At 41.6% G+C, this 14,490-nt stretch overlaps 3 protein-coding genes across 3 annotated transcripts in view; 1 reads left to right on the top strand and 2 right to left on the bottom strand.

The window, feature by feature from the left end:
* Positions 1–14,490, top strand: part of LOC117535645 (exostosin-1) — a 291,078-nt gene that overhangs the window by 156,661 nt on the left and 119,927 nt on the right.
* Positions 1,937–3,227, bottom strand: LOC117535643 (moronecidin-like). Its single transcript, XM_034200181.1, has 4 exons — positions 3,102–3,227; positions 2,913–3,013; positions 2,316–2,334; positions 1,937–2,214 (listed from the first exon to the last, which is right to left on the bottom strand). The coding sequence occupies exons 2-4, from the start codon at positions 3,010–3,012 to the stop codon at positions 2,094–2,096; spliced, it is 240 nt and encodes a 79-aa protein (XP_034056072.1). The 5' UTR covers position 3,013; positions 3,102–3,227; the 3' UTR covers positions 1,937–2,093.
* On the bottom strand, positions 5,456–6,630 carry LOC117535644 (moronecidin-like). Its single transcript, XM_034200182.1, has 4 exons — positions 6,522–6,630; positions 6,313–6,412; positions 5,786–5,804; positions 5,456–5,680 (listed from the first exon to the last, which is right to left on the bottom strand). The coding sequence occupies exons 2-4, from the start codon at positions 6,410–6,412 to the stop codon at positions 5,572–5,574; spliced, it is 228 nt and encodes a 75-aa protein (XP_034056073.1). The 5' UTR covers positions 6,522–6,630; the 3' UTR covers positions 5,456–5,571.

Raw genomic sequence — 14,490 nt, 5'->3', positions numbered from 1 at the left:
TGAGGACTTCCTCCGCTTATGGCACGTCAAACTCCGTGTGTCGTCCGTTAGCTTTCCGCAGTCGAATGGGAGGGCGGAAGTTGCGGTTAAGACCGCTAAGCGCCTCCTGATGTCCAACACCGGCCCGTCGGGCGGCCTTGATCAGGACCGCTTCCTGCGTGCTATGATGCAGTTGCGAAACACGCCTGATCCCGACTGCAACCTCTCGCTAGCGCAGATCATCTTCGGCCGCCCCCTTCGTGGCTCGCTCTCCTTCGTGAACCGCCTCGAGAAGTTCTCGAACCCGCACATCCGCCTGCTATGGTGCGAGGCATGGGCGGCGAAGGAGGACGCCCTTCGGACCCGTATGTCCCGTACCACCGAATCTCTGGGGACTCACTCAAGACTGCTCCGCCCATTGGCACTCGGCGAAAGGGTATTCCTCCAGAACCAGCAAGGCCCGAGCCCCCACAAATGGGACAGGTCAGGGGTCGTGGTGGAGTCGCCGGGCCACGACCAGTATCGGGTCAGGGTTGACGGTTCGGGACGTTTGACACTGCGCAACCGGCGTTTCCTCCGTGCCTATACGCCGGCCACACCCTGCGCCCGTGAGCAGCCGGCTGCGCCGTTGCCGCCGCCCGCTGCTCTGGGCCATCAGCCCCCACCTATCCACCCGGGCTGGGCGACGCCCCAGGGGATTGCTTAGCGGCCGGCTGTTGGAACCCGCGACTCGGCTATGGGCGCTTCCCCACCGGCACCTGCCGGTGAGGCGTCCTCTGACCTCACCGTTCCTACGGGTGCCTTCCTGGGCGCACCGGTGCCGCAGTCGCCGCCGACGCTGCCCCAGCCTACTCGGCCAGGTCGCGTGAGGAGGCCGCCTGCACGTTACGAGCCCGAGTCCGGCAGCTGGATTTAGACCGTTAATCTATTCCGGCCCATAGTTTTCCGGTCTGGGGGGATGAAGAGTTTATCGCCGGCCACTAGAGGGCAGCGTCACTGCTGTCGCTGTCCGGATATGCCGTGCTTTGACCCGGAAGTGCCGAGCGGCCATTTTAGTTCACATGTTGTTCATTCACTCCGCCTCGAGTTGAGACGTTCATCCACTCACTCATGTAAGACTGTTTCCACTATTGTTTGGTGTGTCTTTACTCTATGTAATTGAATATATGTGTATTGGTCATGACATGCATGTATGTAGTACTTTGTCAGCTTATCCTGCGGCATTGCTCTGTTTCAGGGTGTCGTCATCCTTGTCATTAAAGTACTGAAACTGACATTGAGGAGTGTGTTTCTTCACAAAGGGCTTCTATCAGTGTGAGACCGACAGGTGGTAAAAATATCTCTGGGTTGGTCGATGGTACATGTCTCTTTTTATAGCGGGTAAACATTTCCCTTACTTGGTTTTTGCAATGCTTGCCAGTAAACAAGTAAAACAGACCCTGTGGTCACATCTTCAATTACTCATCATTCAAGTGTCAAGATAATTGTCCCTATTTCTGAAGAAAATGTCATTTCTTCTTATTATATGTTCACTTCCCTAATTAATTTTGAGCTTAAAGTATACATATCATTATTTTTCATGATGCTTATTAAGTTATAAAGTATGTTGACACCTCAGCTATTAACCACTACTTATATTATAAGTTAATACATCTAGCTTTGTTTATGTTGTTTTTACTCTGAATTAGATAGATAGATAAAAAAGCATGATTGTATTTAGGCATGACTCTTATAACGACATATTTTGACATTCTGTTTACTGTATTTCAGGATTCCTTTCACCATGTGTGCATGAATTGATATAAATGTCTGCTAATTTATACTAATATTTACGCTAATTTCATCTTTAGTTTGTCACCTATAGTCAAATTGGGATTTGAGATCGAGGTCAAAACACTTAATTTCCATCTTTTGTTATTCAGATATTATCTTTTAAATAAGACACAGGAAAAATGGCTTGCTGTTTAACAAAGAAGATTTATTCCAAATGACATTTAAATCAATAATAACAGTATTAACCAATAGTTAGCATAACGAGTCGATTTTATTTTATTTATTTTGAAGATGAAAGCATTTTATTTTCAAAGTTTCAGAGTTGCTCCAACATCGTAGACTCAGGCAAGCGCTCGCTCTCGGTCAAAAGCTTGTTGGTCCATCGCTTCCTGCACCTTCATCGCTTCCCTCATCGCTTCCTTCATCACTTCCTGCTGCCTAGGGGTTTCCCCGCTGAGGAGTCTGATGATGAAGAGAGGATTCAGAGAGTTCAGTTCAGATGTTTAAAACCAAGCCAACAAGAGCACTTTAAAATGAGAGAAATATCAAGGAGTGGTCCTTACCCATGGATATGATTGCCAACTAAAAAGAGAACAAACGAAAAAATACATGCATTATTATTTGTAATTTAATGAATCATAAAACCTTGTAAGGCCTTTTAAACATTCATTAACATATTGCAGGTTCAACATGAGTAATACAAAACATTATTTGTCCCTTATTGGTCTAAAAACGTATTTTATTAAATGTTATCTTAAAGTTGGTTCCTATTTGATTAAAAAAATAAGTAGCTTGGCTTTTAATATATGATAAATGTTGTATCCTATTTTCAAATATTGTTATGTGAAATTTTATTTTGACTTTGTATCTTTGCCAAGAATCTTTGAGCAAAAAGCACTATTATTATTATTATTATTATTATATATAATATATTATTATTTGTATTTGTATTTTATGTACTTATTTATTGTTATTATTATTGTATTATAATTATTAAAGAATCTTTAGATATCTGACAGTTTTCAAAATCAACTGAACATATCTGTCTTACCTTTACAATATTGAAGCTCAGGTTAGCTACATGTACACAACCATTCATGCATCAATATAAGGATTATTTACACAAGCTATGTCAAAAATATATTCTTAATAATGATTACCGCTAACAATCCCCCTGTAAAGGTGGCTAAAGAAAGCGTCCCCAGGTTCAGCCATGAGGACCACCATCGACAGCACCAGAAAGACGGTGGTGCACTTCATCCTGTAATCAAACAAACACATGTTTATACCGCCTTTGTCATGGTTTATTTGTGATATTATATATACAATTGTAATTATCAGATACTCACTTCTTTCCTCTAATTGATGTCGAGCAGTGTGAGAACTACAGGTGGTGTAAATCTTTATGGGTTGGTGGATAGTTGACATCTCTTTTTATAGCGTGGGGTGATTTCGCTTACTCATGTACAATGTTTTGCAAGGTGAAAAACACCAAGAGGAAGTTTAACTCAATGCAATGATGTCTTAATGATTCTTTTAAATAATAATTAGGGCCGGGACTTTAACGCGTTAATTAAGATTAATTAATTACACAAAAATTAACGCGTTAAAAAAATTAACGCATTTTAATCAATCAATCAATCAATCAATCAATCAATGTTTATTTATATAGCCCAATATCACAAATGTTACATTTGTCTCAGTGGACTTTACAGTTTGTACAAAATATCAGTATGACAATACGACACCCTCTAATCGCACTTATTTTTGCACCGCGGAACGTTTCTCACTGGATGAGTTTCAGGCGTACCGATTATACTGGAGCACCAACTAACGTTCATGACTTCAGACAACAACAAACCACAGTGAACAACAGTGGGAAATGTTGTTTTAAAAAACGGACGGATGGAAGCGTCGATAAGAGCACGGTTGTGTGCAAATTATGCAAAAAGGAATTCGCATATCACCGCAGCACATCAAGCCTCAAGTATCACCTCAATGCAAAACATATAGCAGCTAGCGTGGAAGCTAGCGTGGACGTTAGCCTTTTTTATCGCGTTCACACCAAAAAGAGCCGGTACTAAAATTAGTTCATGAGAACCTTTTTACCCCCACGAAAGTCCCTGCTAGAGAGCAGAGAGCTGCTAGAGAGCAGGGACTTTCGTGCGGCTCTCTTGTGAGAAAAGAGCTATATTTCTGATTGGCTGGGCGGATTGTAAACCACGCCCCGTAAAACTCCCAAAAAGTTTTGTGAAGCCGCCATTTTATTATCCTCGCATTAGCATTATTAGCATTAGCCCAGCGCAGAAACGCAGAGAGACTAACTTCTGGCAACACAAAATAAAACATGGGAGCGGTGGAGATGAGGAGGTGTCGGCGTTCTGGCGATTTACTCGGAAGGCTGCTGGGACTCCCAGCAGCTTCTACTGAAGCCAGTCCCTAACTCCGGGGACTTTGGGCGATAGTATACGCCGTGAAGTGGTTTGCGGCCTGCCAGTAAAACCAAAGAAGAAGAAGTGACGTCAGCGGCTTCATTTGCCTAATCCCCCAGGTTCAAAGAGTTCTCATGAACTAAGTTCTCATGAACCTTTGTGGGAAAAGTACTGCGGTGTGAATGCGCCTAATGGTATACTAAAATCCATGTGAAAAAAATTGCTTCTCACTGTTCTTAGGTCAAATATTTATATGTGATTAAAAATGCGATTAATTTCGATTAATTAATTACAAAGCCTCTAATTAATTAGATTAATTTTTTTAATCGAGTCCCGGCCCTAATAATAATCATCAAAAAAGCAGCTTATTTTAAATGCAGAGCTTGCCTGGGAAAGGTTTTGATTGTCAGACTTTGAAAACCTATGCTCTGTCTAAATTCTTAATGTTTGTTTCTTCTTTGTGTAAACAAATATTTTCCGATACCGGCCTTAAAGGTCACCTATTATGCTATATTTGAACAATAACATATAGGGCCATATCTATACAAAAAAATGTCTCTAAAGTGTTTTGCTGAAAATACCACACAGATCACCCATTGTAGCCATGCCTCATGCCCCTTTATTTCAGAACTGTTACAAAAGTGGTGATTCTGGGTCTGGCCCTTTAAATGTAAATGAGCAGCTGCTGACCACGCCCATTTGGAGCTGCTGGCCACGCCCATTTGGAGCTTCGCATCAATTGTTATTTCTAAACCAGTATTGAGTTCAAACGCTTTCTCTCTCGCAGGATTACCACAAGGACAGTACCTTTTATATCCTGCTTTTTTGCACATATTCTCTCCAGTACAGCGTTAGCTCTGAGTGTTAGCGATGCTTGCTAATGTCAACACAGATCATATTACTTCCAAAACATGTCGCACATTGTTTCTGATACAGCACATAGCTTGACATTCTTTCTTTATTCAGTGTTTACCGCTAGAACAGTGCCATTGTGTGTATTATATAACAACTTAACTCTAAGTCTCATAGACATCCTTTAATGTAAAGTCAGCACACATTTTAGTATCAAAGTCAAGTTCTCAGCAAATCTGGATCAGCTCCGTTGTACCCCCGTTTTTAGAGTTGTGGGTAAGGAGGAAAAGAGAGAGGGTTGTATTTTCTGACACTTTGAGTCTCCTTACACACTGGGGACACATTTTTATATATGCAAAGACATCAAAAAGTGCATTTTGCATATTAGGTGACCTTTAAATAAGACACAGGAAAAATTGCTTGCTGCATAAGAAAGAAGATTTATTCCAAATTACATTTATTCAATTTCATTTGTCATTATTAGATAAAAAGCGATTCATTTTCAAAATGTTAAGCGTAGTTCAACATCGTAGACTCAGGCAAACGCTCGCTCTCGGTCAAACGCTTGTTGGTCCATCACTTCCTGTTCCCTCATCGCTTCCTTCATCGCTTCCTGCTCCCCATGGTTTCTCCCGGTGATGAGTCTGATGATGAAGAGAGGATTCAGAGAGTTCAGTTCAGATGTTTAAAACCAAGCCAACAAGAGCATTTTTAGAGAAATAAGAGAAATATCAAGAAGAAGTCGTTACCCATGGATATGTTTGCCAACTAAAAAGAGAGAAACAAAGACATGCATTATTATTTGTAGTATTTCGAAGTAATCTAATTCATCATAAAACATTGTAAGCCCTTTTAAAATGTCATTAAAATATTACAGCTACAAAATTGATAAAAAAAATATAATTGTTTGCAATAAAGTTAGTTCCTACTTGATTAAAATAGAAGTACATACAGACAAAACTCACTGTTTTAGACTGGCTTTTAATATGTGATTATTGTTGTATCCTAGTGTGATTTTATTTTGACCTTTTATGTTTTTATCTTTGCAAGCACTTGATAAATAATTGTTATTATTATTAGTATGATTATTATTTTAATTATTATTATATTCTATATATCTTTAGATATCTGACAGCTTTCAAAATCAACTAAACATATCTGTCTTACCTTTACAATATTGAGGCTCAGGTTAGAACAACCAGTCCTGCATCAATATAAGGATTATTTACACAAGCTATGTCAAACGTTTAATTTGTTTTTGTTTTTTAATGATTACCGCTAATAAGCCCGCTGAAGATGTGGCCAAAGAAAGCGTCCCCAGGTTCAGCCATGAGGACCACCATCGACAGCACCAGAAAGACGGTGGTGCACTTCATCTTGTAATCAAACAAACACATGTTTATACCGCCTTTGTCATGGTTTATTTGTGATATTATATATACAATTGTAATTATCAGCATAAATGAAGGAAGATGTGATACTCACTTCTTTCCTTTAAATGATGTCGAGCAGTATGAGAGCTACAGCTGGTATAAATCTTGGTGGATAGTTGCCTTCTCTTTTTATAGCGTGGGGTGATTTTGCTTACTCATGGTTTGTACAATGTTTTGCAAGGTGAAAAACACCAAGAGGTAGTTCAACTCAATGCAATGATGCACAAGTGCAATGATGTCTTAATCTTTTATTTTAAATACTTATCATCAAAAAATTGGCTTATTTTAAATACAGAACCTTGCCTTGCCTACATAAATATTATTCAATACCGGCCTAAAATAGAGTTGTATTTTATATATATATATTAGGTTACAAATGATCCCTTTAGTTCACTTCTGCTTTGCTTGTGTCATGCACTAACATACAGTCTTTGTGCTACAGTGTCAAACTCAAAAGTCAACTTTGTTATCAATCTTTCAGTTTGTGTGTACAGACAGAGAGATCGAAATACTGTTTCCCACAATCCCGAATATAAAAACTAATGTATATAGAATATACAAATATGAAAATACAAATATGTGTGCAAATGTGTATATGTATACACAGTCAAAGTCACATGTTTACATGTGCACACATTAATACCTAAATAAAAACACAACAATCAATATATACAAAATAACAGTCACTTCAATATTTTGAGAATGTACATTAGAGTATCTTCCTTACAGCTAAAATGTTGTGTCTTTGACTTTTGCCACTATTTGTTTTCCAATATGTTAGTGTGGTACCTTAGCATATGATACCTAATGAGGTCTTTCTCCCTATAGGGACTAAGTCTGTATGCTGAGTTTCGCAAAATAAAACCCTGAGGTCACCGCCCTATTCACTTCTTTGAATTCAGTGAATAAAGTAGTTCAACTCAGGGTGAAAAAGACATCATACATTTTCCTAAATGTCTAACTTGTTCTCATTATACTGTATGTTCACTTCTTTAATGATTTTTACGTTTGAAGTCATGAGTAGTATTTATTGGATATGCATATTATGTTATGAAGAATTACGAGCTACTTATCAGCTCATTTCATCTTTCAAGTTAGAGACTTTTACTTAACACATTGATTACATTAAGTTGCTATCTCTAGCTTTGGTATTTTTTATTACTCTAAATTGTATTTTATTGACATGCTATTATTTAATGTTTTAAAAAAAAAATACATATATATGCATAATTGTTAATTTTTTACAAGTAGGCGCACATACAGCCAACTCAACAATAAGTATTTTTACTAGTTTTCTTTACTAAGTAAACTGGAAAGGGACTCCTTTGACAATACTCAAAATTAACTGAACATATTTATCAGTATTACATTTAATTATAAGTTATACAGTGCATTTCTAGCTATATCATGGCAAAAATGATAAAGTATGGAAGAAAAAAAAGTTGTGTCCTTGACTTTTTTCCAATATGTTAGTGTGGTATATACCTTAGCATATTATACCAAATGAGGTCTTTCTCCCTATAGTGACTAAGTGTTTGAATTTGTCTGTGGCATTTTTCATTGAGCAACTCAGAGGTTGCTTCGCTTGGTATTTTCTCAAGTCTCTAAAAATACTCTTTTAATGTGTCATGCTTAGTTTTGGCTGTGAGACTCTTCTAGATTCTTAAGATTATATCTTATTTTTAATACTTTCAGTAGGCCACTATGAGGTGACTTTAAGGTATTATATTTAGCAGTTTCTCAAACTTTAGTTAACTCTGAATTCTCTGGGTTTTTGAAAATCTATTTTACATTTTTGGTATATGTTCATTGGATACTAATTAAGGTATACTTGTGTAAACTCCTTCATGTAATTATTTTAGTATGGATTGGTTTTGGTATTGATGCAGAATTAAACCAAACAGCTCCGACTTTCATATCATGAATGTTAGTCAGCAATAATTATTCGAAAACAGATGAGTTTACTTGGAACTAAGCCTGTTCCTTTTTCATCAGAATTCACAGAAATGTGGAACTTGTATGTGTTGATTTCAAGATAACATCTGAAAACAGTGTACAACTCATTCTTACTAACAGGTCTGCCTTTTCTAACTAACATGCTAAGTTGTGACCTTAGAAAAGAATAGCAAGGTATTTCGTCATGCAACTTTAAAAGGCCCAAAAACATTTTATAGTGTGTACTTGGGCAGCCTTGGTCTTACTGATATTAACACAGAACAACCCAACGCTTGATCTGTGAGAAATGACTGAGAAGAGGCATGTAAACTGAAAATATCCGTGGGCCGAGAATGGATCCCTGTGGAACACCCTTATTTGATCAAGCCACAGAGGAACTTTGGCTCTGTGGGAGCAATACAAATACAATACTTTGTTTCAAAATGTGTCTAGAGATCACTTTAATCAACTTGATAAAATCAGCATTCAATCCAACAAAACATAGAATGAGTGCTTCAATCAATCAATAGGATACGGCTGTAGTAGGCCTAGGGCCTTGTAGTCGCTCATAAATAAGTAGATCACTGTTCTTTATATACTATGGAAGCTGGCAACAGTCACATAGTCCAAAGTGAAGGTGATGTTTGACCAGTAATGGTCGAGGCGGGACTTGAGACAGTTAACAGTCTTGGATGTGACAACGCTTTCTGGCAGATCATTCCACAAGTCAACCACACGCAGGCTGAAAAAGTTGCGGTGGATAGTCAGTCTTGAGTACTGTTTCTTCAACTTGAAGCAGTGAGGAGGCGTGTGGCATAGTGGGTTGTCCGTAGGTGTTCGGATCAGGGGGTCACAGGTTCAAATCCCACTGCAGTCAGCATGTCGTTGTGTCCCTGGGCAAGACACTTCACCCCAAATTGCTCCTGGGAATTGTCCACAGTATTGAGTATGTAAGTCGCTTTGGATAAAAGTGTCTAATAAGTAACATGTAATGTAATGTCCACGAGTCCTGGTGTTATAATTCCGTTGTAGTGGGCATGATGTTGTGGAGATATTTGAAAACTTCGATCATATCTCCCCTCGCCCTACATACTCGGGATCTTAAGACTTCGCAGTCGTTCTTGATATGGCAGGTCATTTAGTTCTGGAACCAGCTTCGTTGCCCTTCTCTGTATTTTCTCGATGAGCTTAGCATCCTTTTTGTACGTGGGGGACCAGGCGACATTCCCATACTCGAGTAGCCGTTCAAGAGAGGTGTATGAACTACGTACTACGCAGGCCCGGTTCCAGAACAACATGACTCAGGGTGCATCTGAGATTAGAGAGGGTGGTAAAGTGCTATTTGTATAAGTGGGGAGTGGACCTAACACCCTCTAGAAGGGTCCTCACTTCCTCTAGGGGGGTCCGGGGGCATGCTCCCCCGGGAATATATATTTTTAAATATTGAAGTTAAAAGCATCAACCTGGTGCACTTTGAGAGCAAAATTAAGAGATCTATGGATCTATGTGCTCTTTGCTTGATGCATGCCTTCCCAGTCCCTTATCACGTACAAGAGCATAGCGCCAGTTGTTGTAGCCAATTGTGGTGAAGGCATCTGACTTACTTGAACCAAAATGTCTACATGCATAGCAGAAGATGGCATATTTTTTACATGAATATTCCAGCCAATCTCTGTTTTGAAACCATGAGCTGCAAAATGATCGCCTTATCCCACTGTACATGCAAGTTAGGAACTTTTTTAAATACCTGCAGGCTCTGTTTTGCCGAGGTCCTCTGGCACTTGCGGGCCGCTGAGGGGTGGCGGTGTTTGGGGCAACGAAGACGACTGCGGCTGCTCCGCCTCCGTGGGCGAGGCGGGCAAAGCCGGCAAGTCGGGCGTTAGTGTCCACGACAGTAATGTAATGTCCCCATGATCTGAACTGTTATTACCTGCAGTAGATGCAGTGTTACTGCTGGCGATAAGGGCTGGTTGTTTTAACCATTTTCTGATGTCCATCATTGACTGCTGTGTAAGCACCTGACATAATAACGTTACTTACCGTTTAAATTGACCAAATAAATGCAGCAGACAATGTTATTTAACCACAATTACAATTTATTTTATTTCAACTATATTATTATTATTATTATTATTATTATTATTATTATTATTATTATTATTATTATTATTATTACTACTATTATTATTACATATATCATATTTTTCACTTTTCATTTTTTTCACTTTTAATTATTTATTTTTTCTTCCACTTTTCATTTTTCAAATGAGGGTGCATAACGACTCAACTGAGGGTGCAATGCACCCTTATGCACCCCTGTAGAACCGGGCCTGGTACTACGTCAGAGTCCAAATAAGTGTATGATCTGCGGATCATTGCTAGGATACCATTCGCTTTGTTAGCTGCCCGATGGATATGGTCACTAAATGTCAGGGTATTATCAACATTCACACCAAGGTCCTTTTCATTCTGAGTCTCAGATAGGTTTATATTGTTTGAATCATCACCCATATTATACTCATGTTTTGGGTTCAGAAAACCTAAGCATTTTGCTGCATTGAATTTGAGCTGCCAACACTCGGACCGTCTTTGCATTTCTCGTTTCTCTTTTTCTGCATCCTCCTTACACTTAATTACCTTGAAGACTTTAATATCATCTGCAAACATCTGGACCATGGAGCTCACATTATCGGGTATAATAATAGGTTGTTTGAGTCAAGATGCATTTATCCCAGAATAAGAGTCATCTCTCTCCACAATTCCGCATTATCCCATAATGTCTCGTTGAGATCGGCAAGGCCGTTCATTCATACGATGTTAATTGGGCACCCATTATGAGACACAATTCCCCACTCACCGCCCCAGTTGTAACTCCAGTATAGGAGGAACAGTGGGTTACGTATTGTAACTGTAGTTTTAGAGTGATGTATGAAAAATGCATTCATTAAAAACGATTGCATTTATCCCAGAGTAAGAGTCATCTCTCTCCACAATTCCACAGTTCCCCATAATGTCCGTTTCAAAGAGACGGCATTATGACGAGACGCGCGTCTCATATAGAAGAGAGGCAAATCTATCATCCTGAGGGGAGATAGGTTTTGTCTCGGCAGAGGTTCAGGCCCTGTTGCAAAAACAAGCAGTGTCTGCTGTGCGTGCTCGAGACAGAGAGGAAGGGCACTATTCCCTGTACTTCCTGGTTCCCAAGAAGACAGGAGAATTCAGGCCCATTCTGGATCTTCGCAGCCTGAATCTCCACATTGCAAGCAAACAAATACAGATTTTAACTGTAAAACAGTTGTTGGGACTGGTGCAGCCAGGCGATTGGTTCACAACCATCGACATGAAGGACGCTTACTTTCATGTCGAAATTGCTCCAAAACACAGAAAGTATTTGGGTTTTGCCTTCCAGGGTGTAGCCTACGAGTACAACAGGTTACCGTTCGGCTACTCCCAATCCCCACGCACGTTCAACAAATGTGTGGCCACAGCCCTCCAGTCGCTGCGCGCCCATGGCATGCAAGTTTTCTTTTATCTGGATGACCTCATAGTCATGGCCAGGTCCATGGAACGGGCAATGTTTTGCATAGCCCAATTGATCCTAGACCTAACCAAGTTGGGCTTGTGATCAATTGGAAGAAGAGCACCCCCATACCTCACCAACAGGCGTTGTATTTGGGAGTGGTGCTCGATGCAGGCGCGCTGCGCGCCACCCTGTCAGAGAGCAGACAGGCTGCGACAGGGGGCAACATTGACAGCTTTGACTATCATGCAGACTCTGGGTCTCATGGCGGCTGCTCACGTTGTGGTCCCGCTCGGGTTACTGCATATGCACCGCCTGCAGAGGTGGTTCTCCAGCCTGCGTTTGGATCCCAAGAGGCACAAACGACGCCTCCGCCCGCAGTGGGACCTGCCGCTGGTGCTTGAGGCTTTGGTCACAGAACCATTTGAGCCTCTGGAGCTCTCCTCCCTGAAAGCACTGTCGTGAAAGACAGCATTGCTACTTGCATTAACGTCAGCCAAGAGAGTGTCCGAGTTAACCACTCTATCGGTGCACCCAAGTTGCTTGTTGATCCGGGGTGACCGGAGCGGGGCGACACTCAGAACGAACCCCTCCTTTGTGCCCAAGAGCCTAAGGAGTGCGTTCAGGTCAAGGGCTATTCAGTTGGGGGGCTTTAATCTTCCACCCCATGGTGGGGCCAGGGAGGCTAAATTCCACCTCTGCTGCCCGGTGCGTGCGCTAGCATGTTATGTGGAGCACACGGCTGCCCTTACAGGCACTGAACAGCTGTTTGTGTGCTTCGGGGGCGGGGTGACTGGGAAAGCCCTGTCCAAGAAACGCCTGGCAGGCTGGCTCTGTGAGTGCATTGCACATGCCTACGGACAGGCGGGGATAGCCTTCCCCACGGGGGTCCGTGCACACTCTACACTTGCTGTGGCTTTGTCAACAGCCTTATTTAACGGCGTGAGTGTGGAGGACATATGCACGGTGGCGTCTTGGTCAACGCCAGGCCCCTTCATAAAGTTTTATCTCTTGGATATGTCTGGCTCCTTTTCATCGTCTGTGCTTGCTGGGGCAACACAGGACTGGTGAGGAGGGAGGGGGGCTGTGGGTCAGTGGGCATCTGACCCCCTCCCCGGGCATAATGCGCTTACGTTTTTCCCGGGCCCCGGTCTCGGGGGACGTAGCACGCACTGGGCCCATTCGGGCTGGAGGACTCTTTCCCCCTACTTTAGGGCAGGAGGGGAGAGCCCTCCACATTATAGTCCATACACACTCTTCACGGAGTAAGCGTGTCTGAGTGTGGGACAAGGGGCACTTGCGCTCTCCCCGTGCTTCTTAGGGACTCGGGGGAGGTGGTGCATAGTGACCCCATACAGGGCTGAGGACTCTCTCCGTCCGCCTATGGGTGGAGGGGGAAAGCCCTCAGCACTGTTTTCCGAGCACACTTTCCGCGAGGTAAGTGCGTCAGAGTGTGCTCTGTCAGCCGCAGCCCCGACTTCTCCACGGTTACGACCGAGGGAGGGTAATGCGCAGTGGCTGCTAACCAGAAAGCCGATCAGGGACAGTGAGATGGAACGGTGTTGTTGGACGACAGCGCGTGTATACATCGGAGCCTGTGAGAGATATAACGAGGGGTTACGTATTGTAACCCTTGTTATATAAGCACAGGCGGAGCCCTCTACTCTGGGCTCTGTCTGTCCTATGCTGCTCGCTGAAGAGAAGTGTAGGATGACAGGAATGGGATGCGTGGCCGCCTTATATACGGTGGGCTTTTGCACGCATTCAGGTAGCCCCCCCCCCCCCCCGGGGCCGGCTATGGTTATAGAAGTCTCAGTGGATGAATGCTTGCATGATATGATCAAAGGGTAGTACCCATATAGTCCAGTAGAGGGCTCTGCCTATAACAAGGGTTACAATACGTAACCCCTCGTTACATGACCATCGTTCCAAGGCTGTGGTACCACACCTTCATCAAGCGATTTTTTTTAATAATGTAAGTAAGGGTTCATCTAGTTTGTCACACAGTTCTTTGAGAATCCTGGGATAGATGCCATCCTGATGCTTTTGAGGCATCTAAGTTCGATAGTTTTTTATGGATGTCCTTTGATGTGAAGTCCAATTTATTGAGTATATTATTAAATGGTCTGTCCTGGAAGTCTGGTATTGATGAGGTATCCTCCTTTGTGAACACACTAGCAATGAAGGAATTTAGTGTCTTGACTTTGTCATTGTCATTTTGAGCCAGGCTGCCATCTGCCTTTTTCTGATCTCCGACTGTGGCATTGACTTTTAGCTTGCTTCTGGCATATTTATAAAAAGCTTTTGGATTGCTTACCTCTATCAGCCTTCAAAAAGATGTTTAAAAAAGGATAAACTGTTTAAAACTGTTAGAGATTAAATTGTTTTACATGGATTGTGTAATCGTCATCCTTTTTATTGTGGTTTTAACTTATATAATGAATGTAATTAAGGCTCAAATGTACGATACTTATAACAAACAACATGTACTGAGACAACAAAAATGCAGTTGCACCATCCAACCAGAAGTTTATATGATAATCATTGTCAAATATGTTCAATACTT

Source organism: Gymnodraco acuticeps, unplaced genomic scaffold (genome assembly GCF_902827175.1).
Source record: "Gymnodraco acuticeps unplaced genomic scaffold, fGymAcu1.1, whole genome shotgun sequence".
In the NCBI taxonomy this organism is placed as follows: domain Eukaryota; kingdom Metazoa; phylum Chordata; class Actinopteri; order Perciformes; family Bathydraconidae; genus Gymnodraco; species Gymnodraco acuticeps.
The sequence above is the reverse complement of the archived record's forward strand: the minus strand, read 5'-3'. Positions and strand labels throughout refer to the sequence as shown.

Coding starts and splice junctions, on each gene's coding strand:
- LOC117535643 (XM_034200181.1), bottom strand. CDS start 3,012: ATGAAGTGCACCACCGTCTTTCTGGTGCTGTCGATGGTGGTCCTCATG.
- LOC117535644 (XM_034200182.1), bottom strand. CDS start 6,412: ATGAAGTGCACCACCGTCTTTCTGGTGCTGTCGATGGTGGTCCTCATG.